A 15,000-nucleotide genomic window follows, 5' to 3' on the forward strand; every position below is an offset into this window, starting at 1 on the left:
AATTGGTTACATGAAAGCTCAAAGACAAAACCAAAACAAATGGAGACTCGCATGTTACACAGCAGAACTGGACTGCTCCCTATCAGCCCCCCCCCACCACCACCACCAGAGCCAAGTCCATATAGAAGGACTTTATTTTGGACAGGTGAAAGGTAATTAAAGAACAAACCCCCAGTGGTCAAGAACAGTACCACTTTTCATACCCTACCTAAAAGTACAGCACTGTGCTTGTTACAGTGCAGCAGACAGGAAAGGTACTAAAATTGCTAGGACCCAAGCTGGACTAAAGAGACTGCATTTATTTATTTGTTTGATGACCGGGGAAATATATTGGGCCAAGAAGAGCCCGTTTTCAGTGGAGGCCCTGGGAGAAAAGTTCCACAATAATTGCAAGTTACATTTCACATGTTACAAAAGGACATAGTTCATACAGCTAAGTAAACATTTACAGATAAGCTCCATGATGTTTGCAATTGGTTTGTCACAATGTTACAAAAATGAAAAGACATAACTCAATACTGAAATTTCAATATTTACATAAAGTGAATATTTTTGTTATAAACTAAATTGTAGGTTTACCGTTTCAAAATATATAGCTACTAGCCATTAGTAGGTTAGGAAAATATGCATGGAGAGAATAATAGTATATTTGAGATTAGAGAGTAGTACAATAAATATTAGAGAGAAAATTAGTTTTTAGTAGGGGAGGGATTGTTTTGGGTGGGATGAAGTAATAGAAGTAGTTGGATGAGTCAGTGCAAGGTGGAATGGGGGGGGGGTTAAGTGGAGTGTAGCAAGGGCATTCCCATTTGGAAAAAAAGATTGAGTAGCTGAGATTTGAAAATTTATGGTTAGGTAGGTTGTTGAAGGTGTGTGGGGAGAGAGTTCCACTGTTTAGCTAAGGAGTGGGACAGCAGTAGATGGCCAGGAAGTTGTGCAGGTTTGGGGACCAGAAGGAGATTTTGTTTTTTGGATCTGAGTGAGCGGCTGGGAAGTAGCGAAAGCGGGGCAGTTGGCAGGTTTAAAGATGAGCTTGTGGCCAGGAAGTTGTGCAGGTTTGTGGACCTGAAGGAGATTTTGTTTTTTGGATCTGAGTGAGCGGCTGGGAAGTAGAGAGAGCTGGGCAGTTGGCAGGTTTAAAGATGAGCTTGTGGGCAATGGTGAGTTGTAGGTAACTGATGAGTTGTAGGTAACTGTTCAAGCCAGTTGAGGGTGAGGAGGGAGTGGCAGTGGTAGGATGAGTTTTTTTTTTTTTCCAAATATATTTTTATTGCATTTGTCTTATTATTTTAATACAAGAAAATAATATCACAGAAAAATATAAGAACAGGTACTTGGAATATCAAGTTCCAGTAATCCTAATGAAGTATATATAACATGAAACATCAGTGTTAACAATATGCAACATTAACAATCAAGCTGTTCATATTGAGCTACAATACAGAAAACTACACAGAGAAAATATACAACATACTGAAACCTGACATTAAAACACTTGCATCAAGACATTCTAGCCTACATAACTTACATTATATCTTGTACTAACTATATACACTGATGTCACCTTCAATGTTTATCATATGTATTACCATGACCTGCCCATTGTTGTTGTGGGTAAACATTTTACAATACTAAATATCTTTAGTTTCTCTTATTTACATAGAATAATACTAATGTTTTAGTCCTTTGTTCATAAATCAGTTTTGACCTAAGATTTCTATAAGTGTTCTCCAATGTTTCTGATGGGATAGTTTTTTTTGCCTTCTTGTAATTAGTTTACTGTCTAATAAGTCCTTCACACCTTCTGGGAGGAGCAGCAGTCACCAAACAGAAAACAATCAGTGAGAAGGTTAGCAACTACATAAATAGGGCAGCCTATCATTTTAGTTTACATGTTACCAGTTTGTTTTTATTATTTATGCACCAATGGGAAGCTGCAGTTCACTGAAAAGTAGGAAAATAAATGTAGTTACGCCAGAAGTTTTAGAAAGGAACATGCAGTAAGTGCACACTACTGAGGGGATGGCCGTGGGACAGACAGAAACAAGTTGTAGTCAGGCACAGGATTTTAATATTCAAAGATGGCGTCACAGCTCAGGGGAGGAATAAGTAAACTCTCAAGAGGAAGAGGGAGGAAATAGACAGGATTGACAGGGCTGGGAAGCTTACAATAAGATTGTGTTAGCAGACCGTGAGAAGCAGGGTGGGGGTTAAGAGCCAGGGCTTGGAGAAAGCTGTGAGAAAACAGGTTTGACAGGGCTAGGAAACTTGCATTAGAATTATGTTAGGAGAACAAGAAAGGTGGGGAGGCTATGGACCAGGACTTGGAGAAAGCTGTGAGAAGAGAAAAACAACCAACCAGCTAGCCCAGGTCAGTACCTAAAGTTGCCGGTTTATCTGTGTGAATTCAAAAGCAGATTTAGTAGAGCATCAGGGAAGTAGAATATAAAATAAATGTAAAGCTTTTGCGAAACTGTATATATTTGTTGCAATAAACGGGAGAACAAAATATAAGAATATAAAAGAAATGTGATATACAAAATAAATAAAAGAATATAAAATAAATGCAAAGCTTTGGAAAAACTGATATATTTGTTACAGTAAATGGGAGGAAAAAGGGGGGAGGGGGTCCAGTAGTGTGCACAGCAGAATAATCAGTAGGAATATCAGAGAGAAGATTATAACAGACCTACACTGCTCACAGTGTTAATAAAAGTAGAACTTGCAGTGGCTTTTACTGGTTTGTACAGGGTTCCGCACTTCGTGTTCTTGTATACAGGCAGTTGCTTCAGGTTTTTTTTTTTTTGTTGGACCTTTAAATTAGGTTCATAGGTAGGTATTAGGCTATCTGCATGAGGGCATTTATAAGCCTAGCCAGAGTGTGTCGGCTTTCGCCGCCCCATTGATCAACTGATCCTCTGTCAAGCAGAGCCAATGAAGTGATCCCAGGGGTGCATTTTCTGTTACCCATCCACTTGTCAAAGTTTCTCTTGAAGAGTGTTAGTGAGGGGCTCTGCCTGATGTAATTTGGAATTTTGTTCCAAAGCATGGGGAAACAGAGAGGAATCTATCCCTCCAGCATGTTCTATTTATTGTTGTGGTGAGGTTTAACTCACTAGACCGCTTGGTTCGCAGAGACTTGGATTTCTTTAGGTGGAGCATGTCCATCAATTCTGAGTTGGACATGGCTTTGTAAGTCAGGCAGAGATCACCTCTGAGTAAGCGATATGCCACTAAGTATAGCCGGATTTTTTTCAGTCGGACTTCATAGTGTTCGAGACCAGTAATCCTCTTAGTGAGGTACTTCTGTGGCCTTTCCAGCTGTTGGAAGGGTCTTATGAGGTACAACCCAAATGGGGCATTGTACTCTATGATGGGTCTAATGAGTGACGAGTAGAGGGGCACTATAACCTCTATTTCTAGATGCGAACCCTTTTGTAATTAGATGGGCCACATAGAAAGATTTCCTAACTACTTTGGCAATATGATTGTCAAAGGAGAGATTACTATCTACCTGGGTCCCCAGATCTCTTATTACCTCTTCTGTATTAAGGGGGCTGCCACCAATGTGGTAATCTGTGGGCATTTTGATTTTCCCCAAACGGGATGACCAAGCAATTTTTGGCATTTAGCTTGAGGCCATGACTTTGGCACCAGGTGTCCGTCTCAGTAAGGCCTTTTTGGAGGATGTCCGTGTCAGCCGAAGAGTCAGTTATGGCTCCCACTTTGCAGTCATCGGCAAACTTGGTTAGCCATAGTCCTCTTGTGTTTGCCTGTACTTCTGAGAAGTACATGCCGAACAGTAGGATCCCAGGACCGAGCCTTCCAGGACACCACTTGTGACTGGTTCAAAGTCAGACCTTGAGCCCGCTATTCTTACTGTGTGAGTTCTGTCTGTAAGCCAGTTGGCAACCCACCTCATGACGTAGGGGTTTATGTTCAGGTTGGTGAGTTTTTCTGTAATACCAGAGTGGGGAATGGTGTTGAAAGCCTTGGCGAGGTCAAGGTAGGCTGTGTGAACCACATTTCCCTCGTCTATGGGCTTGGTGACTGTCTCGAAGAAGTCAACCAAGTTTAGGAGGCATGATCTGCCCTTAAAGTCGAACTGGGTCGGGTCAAGTGTTTGGAGGTTCCCAGTGTCTTTGTTAATGAGTTCCATGAAGATGCGCTCCATAGCCTTGCAGACCAGGCTAGTCAGGCTTATGGGGCGATGGTTACCAGGGTCAGTTGTGGCCCCTCCTTTGTGGAGAGGAATAACCGTTGCTGTGCGCCATTTTATGGGCACGTAGCCTGGCTGAGGTTGAACAGCGTGTTTAGGTGGGGGGTTAGTTTGTTCTGTAGTTCGTGCAAGACGCAGCCTGGGACACTATCTGGTCCCATTAACGCTGTGTTTTTGGCTTTTGAAAGGGCTGTTTTCACCTGTGCGTCTGTGATTTTTGGGACACTACACTTTTCCGGTATTGTGGGCCCTTTTGGAGGTGAGAGGGGGGTGAAGTTTGCACTGAATCTATCTGCCAGGATGTTGGCAATATCAGTAAGTTCAGTATATTTTGTGCTATTTTGCACTAGTTCAGTGCATATCTGCGAGTTGCCACTTAGATTCTTAACATAGCTAAAGAAGGCTTTGTGGCTATCTTTTAAATCCTTGGCTATTTTCTTTCGAGGTTAGCCTTGGATGATTTCATGAGGGACCTCAGTTTCTTACCAATACTGATCAGGGATGTCTTTCCTTCTTGGGATTTGCTTTTTTATCTGAACTAGTTTCCTCCTCCTAATGTATAGCCTGTTTATTGCAGGGGTCCACCAAACATGTTTCCTTCTCTTACAGGAGTGAGTCTTGGTTTTGTTAGGGATGGCACGATCCATGCATCCTTGTAGGTGCTCATAGAGTGCATTTGTAAAGGTTTCTGCATCTTGGGCAGTGTTATCCTTAAGCGTGGGGGCTGTGAAACTTACCACCTCTGTCTTTAGTAAGGTGAAGTTTGCTTTAGAAAAGTTTTTTACTGTGGTTTCCTTAGTTGGGGGTGGTGGTGGGGTGTGGACATCCAAAGTGATTAGTTTATGGTCTGATCTAACTAGTGACGGGTTGACCTCCGGTGTGGAACACCTGTCGCCCATGTTGGGGATGACCAGGTCCAATATGTTTTCACCTCTGGTAGGGGAGTTTACCAGCTGATCCAGGGCGTTTGAGTTGATGAATTCCAGGAAGCACTGGGCCTGGGAATTTGTACTCTAGTTGTTTTCCCAGTGAACGGTAGGGTAATTGAAATCGCCCAATATCAGGGTGTTTGGTAGGACCTTCATGTTTTCCAGCGTCTCCAGAAGGGTGCAGTGGTGGTCCTGCGTCATGGAGGGTGATCTGCAGCAGGCCACAATTTGCATTGCAGATTTGCCCGATGTTAGCTGCACATGGATGATCGCAGAGGTATCACGCTGCGCCACTAACCTGGAGGCTTAAGGTTTTCCTTTGTTTAAGGAAAGTTGTGCACACTATTGAGGGATGTCCGTGGGACAGACAAACACAGTGTAGTCAGGCAGAGGTTTTTAGTATTTAAAGATGGTGCCACAGCTCAGGGAAGGAATAAGTAAACTCTCAAGAGGAAGAGGGAGGGCATAAAAATATGCCATGGGATACTTTGTTAAGATGCCAAATCATTCCCACCTCTGATTTTAACAGACGGTAAACCACCTCCTTAGCAGTAGAGAGTGTGGAAGCCAGACACTTTCAGGTTGCATGAGAGGCATACTTTAAGGCAATCTGTATAGCAGGTACTATACAGAGCTCCTCATCAGTCTTCCTCAAGGACTGCTTTATCCTCTTTTGAAAAGTCTCAGAAATCACAGGCCACTTCATATAGGACCACCGAAGAAAGAGTGTCACCTTGGAATAATCTGTATGGGGAGTGGGATTGCCACTGTTCTTGTCAAGCTTAAAAAAACAGGGCTCCTCTGCGACTTCAGGGATTCCCTTCTGAGGAAAACAGAGATGGAAGAAGAAAGCTCCCTTAGCCCAAAGGTCAGGTTGGAGGTGATCTGCACTAACCAGATTTGCAAGGTGATGAAAAGACATGGCAGGTAAAAATTTGGCACTGATAATGATGCCCCAACACCAGAATGGTGTACAATGCAAACATTCTACAAGGAGGAAAAGCCTAAATGGGGCTTGAAAAGTTGCCAAAATGTTTTCCCTAAAGGCAAGCTTTTGCACTCTTAAGGGCAGAAACCACACAGAAACAGTTCAAATATACAAGTAAAGTATGCTCCCATGTCCCAACCTGGCAAAAGAGGACAAGTAGAAGTCTTTGGCTTTTTTTATCCAGCCTTTCTTAAAGCTGGGGAGGCAAAAGAAGCACAGCCTTGAGAACATGCCAGCAAGCCTTCAATGCTGACTCAAAGGCACAGTGTACAAACTGGCCAGTCACAACTGTGCTTCCAGATGTTCAAGCAAAGGAAGGGCATCAATAGTACTTTGCAGCTTTCTGTGGCTATCAGGATGTGCCATTTCTGCTCCCTACACATTTCACAACTCCTTGCTAGACAAGAGAGAACAGTCTACACACAAGTAGACATAGGCTATGGATGGCAGTTACAGTTGATGCCCGCCTTTGCATTCCTTAGGTTTTCTTATTTTTCTGACAGTAGCCTTGGATCATGTCTGGTGCCTTCCTGTCAAACCTGAGTTGCAACCCCCCAAAATACTATTTTTTTGTAAGATAATGCTGGCCTTCAAACATATTGTGCCTTTATAGGTGGGTTAGGCTGAAGCACTGGAACTTCTGGCAGTTTTTCATGTCACAGTAGTCGGAGTAGTCAGGAAGTCCTTCAACTTGGCACACCTCATCATAAAAGGGTTCTCATCCAGGGAAAAAAAAAAAAAAAGAGGTCATTGTTCCCCTCTACTCGTCACTCAGACCCATAGTACAACAGCCCTTTTGGAATGTACCTCACTAGACATCTGCAGCAGCTGGAAAGGCCACAGAAGTACCTCACAAATAGGATTACTGGCCTCAAACAAATGCCCTACACTGACCGCCTCCAAACACTCCAGCTTTACTCCGTAACATATCGCCTACTCTGAGGTGATCTCTGCCTAACATATAAAGCTATGTCAAACCCAGAGCTGCTGGACATGCTACACCTAAAGAAATCCCAATCCCTCCAAGCTACACGCTCTAGGGACCTAAACCTTGTCACCACAATATACAGGACACGCTGGAGGGATAGATTCCTGTCCCAGAGACTTCCTATACTCTGGAACAAGCTACCCATCTATGTCAAGCAAAATTCTTCATTAGCACTCCAAGAAAATCTTGATGAGTGGATGGGAAATAGGAAATGCACCCCGGGGATCACTTCTGTCTCTCCGCTAGACAGTGGCACGGGAAAATAACTTTGAGTGGCGTAAGCCATGGTACCTTGCTGGCTAGACTTACGTAGGCCCTTGGGCTGATAGCGTAGTACTTATCTATGAACCTATATGTCTCTCCCAGACGACACAAAACAGTGACAGTGCATGACATAGCATGTGACATGACAGCAGAAAATGTTTAAGTTTGAAGCATTCCAATGGAAGATTATGGTAACTTTCTAACATACATTTAAAATAAAATGTACCAGTGAAATGCAGAAAAGAACCAGGAACTGCAGGGGCTAAGCAAACCCTCCTAGCCTAGCCTGAATCATGCACACACACAAACAAATAGAGAAGGTTATATTTTTTTCAGAACTGTGCCAAATGGGGTTCCCAGAAGAGGGCATCTCAATAGTTACTCACTACAAACAGCCTTCAAAATCAGATAATCCACCTCAAAGGTAGTCAGTCACTCACTCTTTTTTTATATATATATATATATATATATATATATATATATATATATATATATAAAGGAAAATACATAATCTAGTCAAAATGCTTAGCCATTTAAACTCAATCATGCGGGGGGGAATCATCAACTGCACTTGCACCGTTAAGCACTCTCTGCCTTTAATATAAATCAAAATCAGTGTCTTCTGATCAAGCCTGGAGATGCAGGAACTGGTCTTTCCCTTCTGCAAAAAGCTGCTTTTTTAAGGAAAACAGCAAAGAATAACACATCTATAAGGAACTTCACTACAATCCACGTCAACAGTGGAAACTTTAATGCCCAATCATATCACTTTTTTCTGCACTATAAAATATGTCTGAAGAAATGAAGTGGCACTGCCATTCTGACAATTCATTGGAATAAGAGCAGTATTCCCACCCTAAATATCTTCTAAAACTTTGAAATAATGAAAAGAGAAGACATTTCCCTTCTTTAAATTTCTTTATTTTATGGTGCTCAGACATTTCAAAAGCAGTTGCACCCACAAAGTAGCTTTCAAACAGACAAAACAGTTCAGAAGATTCTGTTTCCAGAAAGAAAAAAAAAAGTACAAATGTAAAATTACCTCAAATGACACTTTCTAACTGTAAATAACACCTACTTTTTCTAAGAAGAAAAAAAAACAAAAAACACACTTTTAGGTCAACAGACACTGCCAGCTATCCTGAATACTTAACTTGCCTCACAAAAGGAGGAAAAAAGCAACAGCCTACAAATGTGAGTTTTAGTCTAAGGCATTAAACATAAAATCTTAATATATGTTTAGCTAGGACAGCCACACTTCGAGCAGGACACAATTCATTGAATGTCGGGATCCATTGCAATCCGTCAGCTAATTATTTAAGATCAAAGATTAAATTACATCACAGTGGAGGTGAGGTTCTTGTTCTCACAATACACAAGTGCACAGAGGGAAATCCAGTGTTAGGCAGCATAACAGAATTGACAGTGTGTGTGTTACAGTTGGGTGTTTTTCCCCAAACCTTAGCTGGATTACGCCACTGCATCAAGTGCCTCAACTGGCAGGCCTCTAAATCCAGACAGGTTACGATTCTTGGGCACCACGGGGGGACTGTCATAGAATCCCCCCCGCCCCCAAATTACACTAGGCAGGAAAGGCACTAATGGTGTTAACATGCAAGTAAACATAAAAGGTGCTATCAGGTAAATCATGGCATTTCTTTCATCTTTTCAAAACTAGCAGTAAAGATCAAATGACAAATTAACTATTGTATTTGCAAGTTAGTAAAAAAGAAAAAAGTTCAAAATACTGAATTACTGACAGTCAAAACAGTGTCTCAACAGATCTGTTGAAAACTGCTGAGATGTTGACAATACTTGTATAGATAAATTACTTTTGTTGAAGTGTTATTTTCCATACATAGACAATGCACATAAAATGGAAGTTTACAACTGGCATCAACTATAAGAAAAACAAGGGATCCAACAGCAAAAGATTAACTCTTCAGTTTATTCTTGTAAAGTCTAAAGTGATCAAAGGCAGAAGGTTTCTGTGACTGAAAACAGTGCTACTTACTTCTCAAGATGTCCAAGATCATAAAGAAGCCACAGCAATTGCTAGACAGCAAATGAAAATAGTTAAATATTAGCTTTTTTAAACTTACAGAACTCTTCTGTAAACAGTACAAACATTTCTCATTCACTAAACCTCCCAAAAAAGCAGTACTATCATTTTTCTCATTTAACAGGATTTGTTTTTACAGATGACGACTGAAATAAAACCAAGAATAATAACCCAGACATCTTGTTTGTTTAATCTGACACTACTGCAGTCTCACTTTTATGCATACAATTGTACACGCATATAAGCTAAAGTTCAAAGAAACGTTATTGTCATTCAGGAAACACAAGTGCTACCTAAATGAAATTTCGAGTGTCAGCTCTTTTACAGGAGAAAAACACAAAAAGACAGACGTGATGGGTATTAAAAATAAACAGTAACTATAGAAGAGAACTAAATATCTAAGTAGCAGTCGTACATGCTTGTACACCATTTATTACACTGGACAATACTGACTACTAGATAATTAACACATGAAAAGAAAAATACACTATACACAGAGGTGAGATTGGTACTGCACAAAAACAAGTGACTGGAATTGCACTTCAATGAGAATATATTAACTTTATAAATAGAAAGAATTACTGTATGGAATGCACAGGTAACCATCTGTATGAGGAAACATACAGTACCCTTCATTATGGAAGCAAATATCTAAGAGTAAAAATACTATACTGCAAAAAGCTGAACAAACACCACAAAACTATAAAAAACAAATATTAAAATAACAACAAAAAATAATAATAATCATCCAACCCATAGAATATTACAAAGTGTATCATGTAAGAGGGCAAACTCTGACCATGTACCCCAGACAGACTCAGCACAGCTCAGTTGCACAACTTGAAAAATGGTTACCTTTCCCTACAAATAAGAACTCTTGTCAGCACTAAACAAGTGTGCTGGCAATTTTCTTATTCAAACCCACTGTACCAATATCAACAACCACCACTATCCCCCCTCCGACAGAATGCACACACACCCCCCCCCCAAGAAAGAGAAAGACAGACACACACACACGGATATCAAGATATACTCTCAAATTATACTCACCTCCTGCAAATCAGCAAACCAGAACCTTCAAACCACACACGTATAACTTTAATCCAATTGATAAGTGATCGAACCTTTGTGCAATTGTCAATAAACGCACTTAAAACTGGTCAGTGTCTTCACACAGACAGACACAGAGTACAGTCATTGCTGAGTTAGTGTTTTTTTTTTTCTTTACTTCATTACCAAAACTCAGCTTGTCAACTGTCAGCAACAGGTAAGAGAATGACTTGCCCAAGCTCTACAGGACCCATGCTAATGGCCATGCTGGAGTTTCACCAAGTTGGGAGCCAAATGATCTGGTACACAAACATTTACTGATGTATTCTGGCTCGATTAATTAAGTTGTGTCTTTACTCTGAAAACCCTCTTTAGTTAGTTTCATGAAGGATGGCACCTACATATGGGGAAAAGATGACAGGCTTTAGCTACTTGCTTATTTTATGGTATAAGTAAGGAGTGTGGGCGGGGGGTTACTGCCTCTGCACTTAGGAGGAAAAGTCTGGAGCCTAATCGGCTCTACAACGGTTTGACTACACCTCTCCCCAAAATGGGTTAGATATTGAATGGACTTTCTGCAGCCTCGCTACATACAGCAGAGAGCTGGGAGTCTCAACTGTGACCCAAGTGACTGGGGCTCAGTTATAATCCCTAGCACTAGAGCAGGTAGACACAGAAGGGGGAAGAGTGAAGGGGTTTGGCCCACTCATGTTGCAAGTACTGGTTGGACATGAGGGATGTGAACTCCCTGTGGAAACAGGGCAGACCACAACACATGCCTTGAGAGAAGGGATAGAGCTGATTAGTAGGAACACCTCTTATGGAAGTGAGATGACTGTTATGCTTTCACAACACTGCACACCCATATGTGGCACTTCACCAGGTGTTGAGTACAGAGTTGGGGGGGGGGGGGTTAGGCAGGATTAAATTAATGGATATTCCAGGCTAAAATCTCCAGCTTTAAAAGGAGAACTGAGGGAAATGGGGTACTGCTGTCACAGAGACATGATTCAAAGACCAATTCTGAAGTCTACAAATACGCAGTTACAACTCTTTCCACACAAAGTAAGAAAGTGTGCTGTTAACATCTTTGTAAGTCTATTCTTCAAAAAGTGGGTCACAGAAAAACTGCGGGGGTGAAATACTCCCTACAAGTTACAATATACATTATAAACTATAACCGTGCTGCATGTTGTCATACCCCATCTGTGTTACATTAACACAGCTACTTCCTTGACAAACTTACAACCTTCTCCACAACAGAAAATATTTTCCTACTCTGTGACCTACCAATTCACTGAAAGAATTATTCCCCAGTCACCAAGCACAAAAACTATTTGATTGCATAAACTTTAGCAATCAAAAACAAACTATAAACATCCCAATAAGGGGTAAACATTAGCTATAATCCTGACAAACATCCTCTATAGCTTTGCCAAACTAAGTGCATCTCCACCCCCTTTTTGCTCTGACCATTAGCTGCATACTTGGATGCAAAGTGCAGAACTTTGGAGTGAGAAACCATACAGACTGTGGCTAAAAGAGGCCAGCACCAGATCCAGGCAATACTTCTGCATCATGTTCTTTTCCCTCCTATTCTTTTCCCTCCTATTCACTCGTCTACTATTATCTGAACAAGTTATTTATAATTATTTATTTTATATTTGATTACCGGCTTGTTCTGACTGGGCAATCAGATGCCCGTTTTCAGCAGAGACCCGGGGAGAAAAGCTCCACATACATGACTATCATAAAAAATACAAAAGCTCCACATACATGATAAAAATACAAAAGTCAGAGAGGAGTACAAATTAATAGAGCAAACAATAGTATATAGGTTCATAGGTAAGTACTAGGCTATCTGCCCGAGGGCATCTGTAAGCCTAGCCAGAATGTGTTGGCTTTCGCGGCCCCCTTAGATTAGTTCCCTGTGCCTCTGTCCAGCAGAGCCATTAGCTCCCTGTGCCTCTGTCCAGCAGAGCCACTGCAGTGATCCCCAGGGTAAATTTTCTGTTTCCGATCCATTCAAGATTTCTTTTGAAAAAAGTGTTAGTGAGGGGCTCTGCCTAATGTAGATTGAAATCCTGTTCCAAAGCATGGGGAGTCTCTGGGACAAGAATCTATCCCTCCAGCCCATCCTATTTATCGTTGTAGTGAGGTTTAGATCCCTAGAGCGTGTGGCTCTCGAGGATTTTTTTTTTTTTTTTTAGATGGAGCAGGTCCATCAATTCTTGGTTGGACATGGCCTTGTATGCCAGGCAGAGATCACCTCTGAGTAAGCGGTAAGCAGCAGCTGGAGTTTCTTCAGTCGGGCTGCATAGGGCATCTGTTTGAGGTCAGTAATCCTCTTAGTGAGGTACTTCTGTGGGCTTTCCTGCTGTTGCAGGTGTCTTGTAAGGCACATCCCAAATGGGGCATTGTACTCTATGATGCGTCTGATGAGTGATTAGTAGAGGGGCATAACCACCTCTTTTGTTCTAGATGCGAACCTTTTTGTGATTAGGTGGGCCACATAGAATTTTCTAACCACCTTGGCAATATGATTATCAAAGGAGAGATTACCATCTACTTGAGTCCCCAGATCCCTTATTACATTTTCTGTATTTAGGGGATTACCACGTATGTGGCAGTTCGCAGGTACTTTGTTTTTTTCCAAAGGGGATGACTATGCACTTTTTGGCATTTAACTTGAGGCCATGATTTTGACACCAGGTATCCGTCTCAGTGAGACCTTTCTGGAGGATGTCTATCAGCTGGAGAGTCAATTATGGCTCCCAGTTTGCAGCTGTCTGTGAACTTGGTCAGCCATAGTCCTCCTGTGCTTGCCTGTACCTCTGAGAAGTATATATCGAACAGGAGGAGTCCCAGGACTGAGCCTGGAGGATGCCACTTGGAACCGGTTTAGAGTCGGACCTAGAGCCTGCAACTCTCACAGTGTGGGTGCTATCCGTGAGCCAATTAGAAACTCATCTTGTGACGCAGGGGTTTAAGTTCAGGCTGGTAAGCTTGTCTATAATACCAGAATGGGGAATAGTGTTAGAAGCCTTTGCGAGGTCTAGGTAGGCTGTGTGGACCTCCTTTCCATCGTCTAAAGCCTTGGTAACTGTCTCAAAGAAGTCCACCAGGTTTAAGAGGCATGATCTGCCCTTAAAGCCAAACAGGGTAGGGTCCAATGTTTGGAGGTTCCCAATGTCTCTATTAATGAATTCCATGATGCTGTGCTCCATAGCCTTGCACACCAGGCTAGTCAGGCTTATAGGACGATAGTTCCCGGGCTCCACTTTTGTGGAGCGGGATAACTGTTGCTGTGTGCCACTCGTAGCCTGTAGAGAGGCCGAGTTTGAACAGTGGGTTTAGGTGAGGGGTTAGTTCATTTTGGAATTCGTGTAAGATGCAGCCTGGAACACCGTCTGGTCCCATTGAAGCTGTTTTTTTGGCTTTGGATAGGGCTGTTTTAACCTGTGTGTCAGTGATTGCCAGGGCTCTACATTCTTCTGGTATGGTTATAGGCCCTTTAGGGGGTGAAGTTTGCACTAAACCTGTCTGCCAGAATGTTGGCAATATCAATTGGTTCAGTGAATTTTGTGCCATTCTGCACTAACTCAGAGCAGATCCGAGAGTTTCCACTTAGGTTCTTAACATAGCTGAAGAATACTTTGTGGTTATCTGGATATCATAGCATAGTATGGTTAGAAGTTACAGAAGTGTACAATACATAGAGTGTGCAGTAGTAAAACAGAAAATATAATGTATTTGAGTAAAGAAAGTGCAGCAATATGTACAGTTATATACATACATTTCAAAATACAATCAATTATGGAAGATTTTTTTCTGTGTGTTTGACGTTTGAGTATTGCCAGAGGAAGATTTATCTGAATGGGGGTTGTAGGGCTAGCCATGGTCAATACAGGTACATTGCCAGATGAGACACTGTGTAGGAGTAAAGGGTTCACCAGCACTGTATCTACACTTGGCTACTTCAAGGAGGACAACAAAGTACAATTCCAAAGCCACAAACTAAAATACGTGTTGCTGGAGAATAAACAGTTCAATTCCAAGCCGTAAAAAACACAGGTTTAATCCAAGAAATTCAATACAATCAATTAAGCGTATAAGCGATTTCATTTTAAATCCTTTAAAACTTCATCAGATACAAAATGAGACAGTTTCAAAACCATTTAAATAGACTCAGTAGGTCATATGACCTTTTTAAAAGTTTTGAAGCAACATTCCCCTTGTTTTTACACGTCCCTAAAATTATGCATGTTTGGGTCTTTCGGCTTTTCCTGGTTCGGGGTTGCCACAGCGGAACTCCGGTCCGCTAATGATTGGCAGTAGATTTTTACGTGCCGAGTTGCCAGCCCTGACACACAACCTTCAACAAAGGTACGCCCATTCACGCATGTCTCCACACAGAAGACGCTCTAGCTGAGAATCAAATAGGACAACGTCTTACTGTGAGGAGACAAGACCATCAGTGACCATTAAATCTACTGGTGC

The 15,000-nt window shown here is 41.7% G+C and overlaps 1 protein-coding gene across 1 annotated transcript in view; it reads right to left on the minus strand.

Annotated features, from left to right (window-relative positions):
* The window catches only part of MEN1 (menin 1), a 415,915-nt gene that overhangs the window by 308,361 nt on the left and 92,554 nt on the right, over positions 1 to 15,000 (minus strand). The window contains exon 5 of the mRNA XM_044060492.1: positions 9,403 to 9,443. Coding sequence (XP_043916427.1) covers positions 9,403 to 9,443 — 41 coding nt within the window. The remainder of the gene's footprint in view (positions 1 to 9,402; positions 9,444 to 15,000) is intronic.

Source organism: Protopterus annectens, chromosome 2.part0 (genome assembly GCF_019279795.1).
Source record: "Protopterus annectens isolate FY-2018-M chromosome 2.part0, PAN1.0, whole genome shotgun sequence".
NCBI classification, from domain to species: Eukaryota; Metazoa; Chordata; order Ceratodontiformes; family Protopteridae; genus Protopterus; species Protopterus annectens.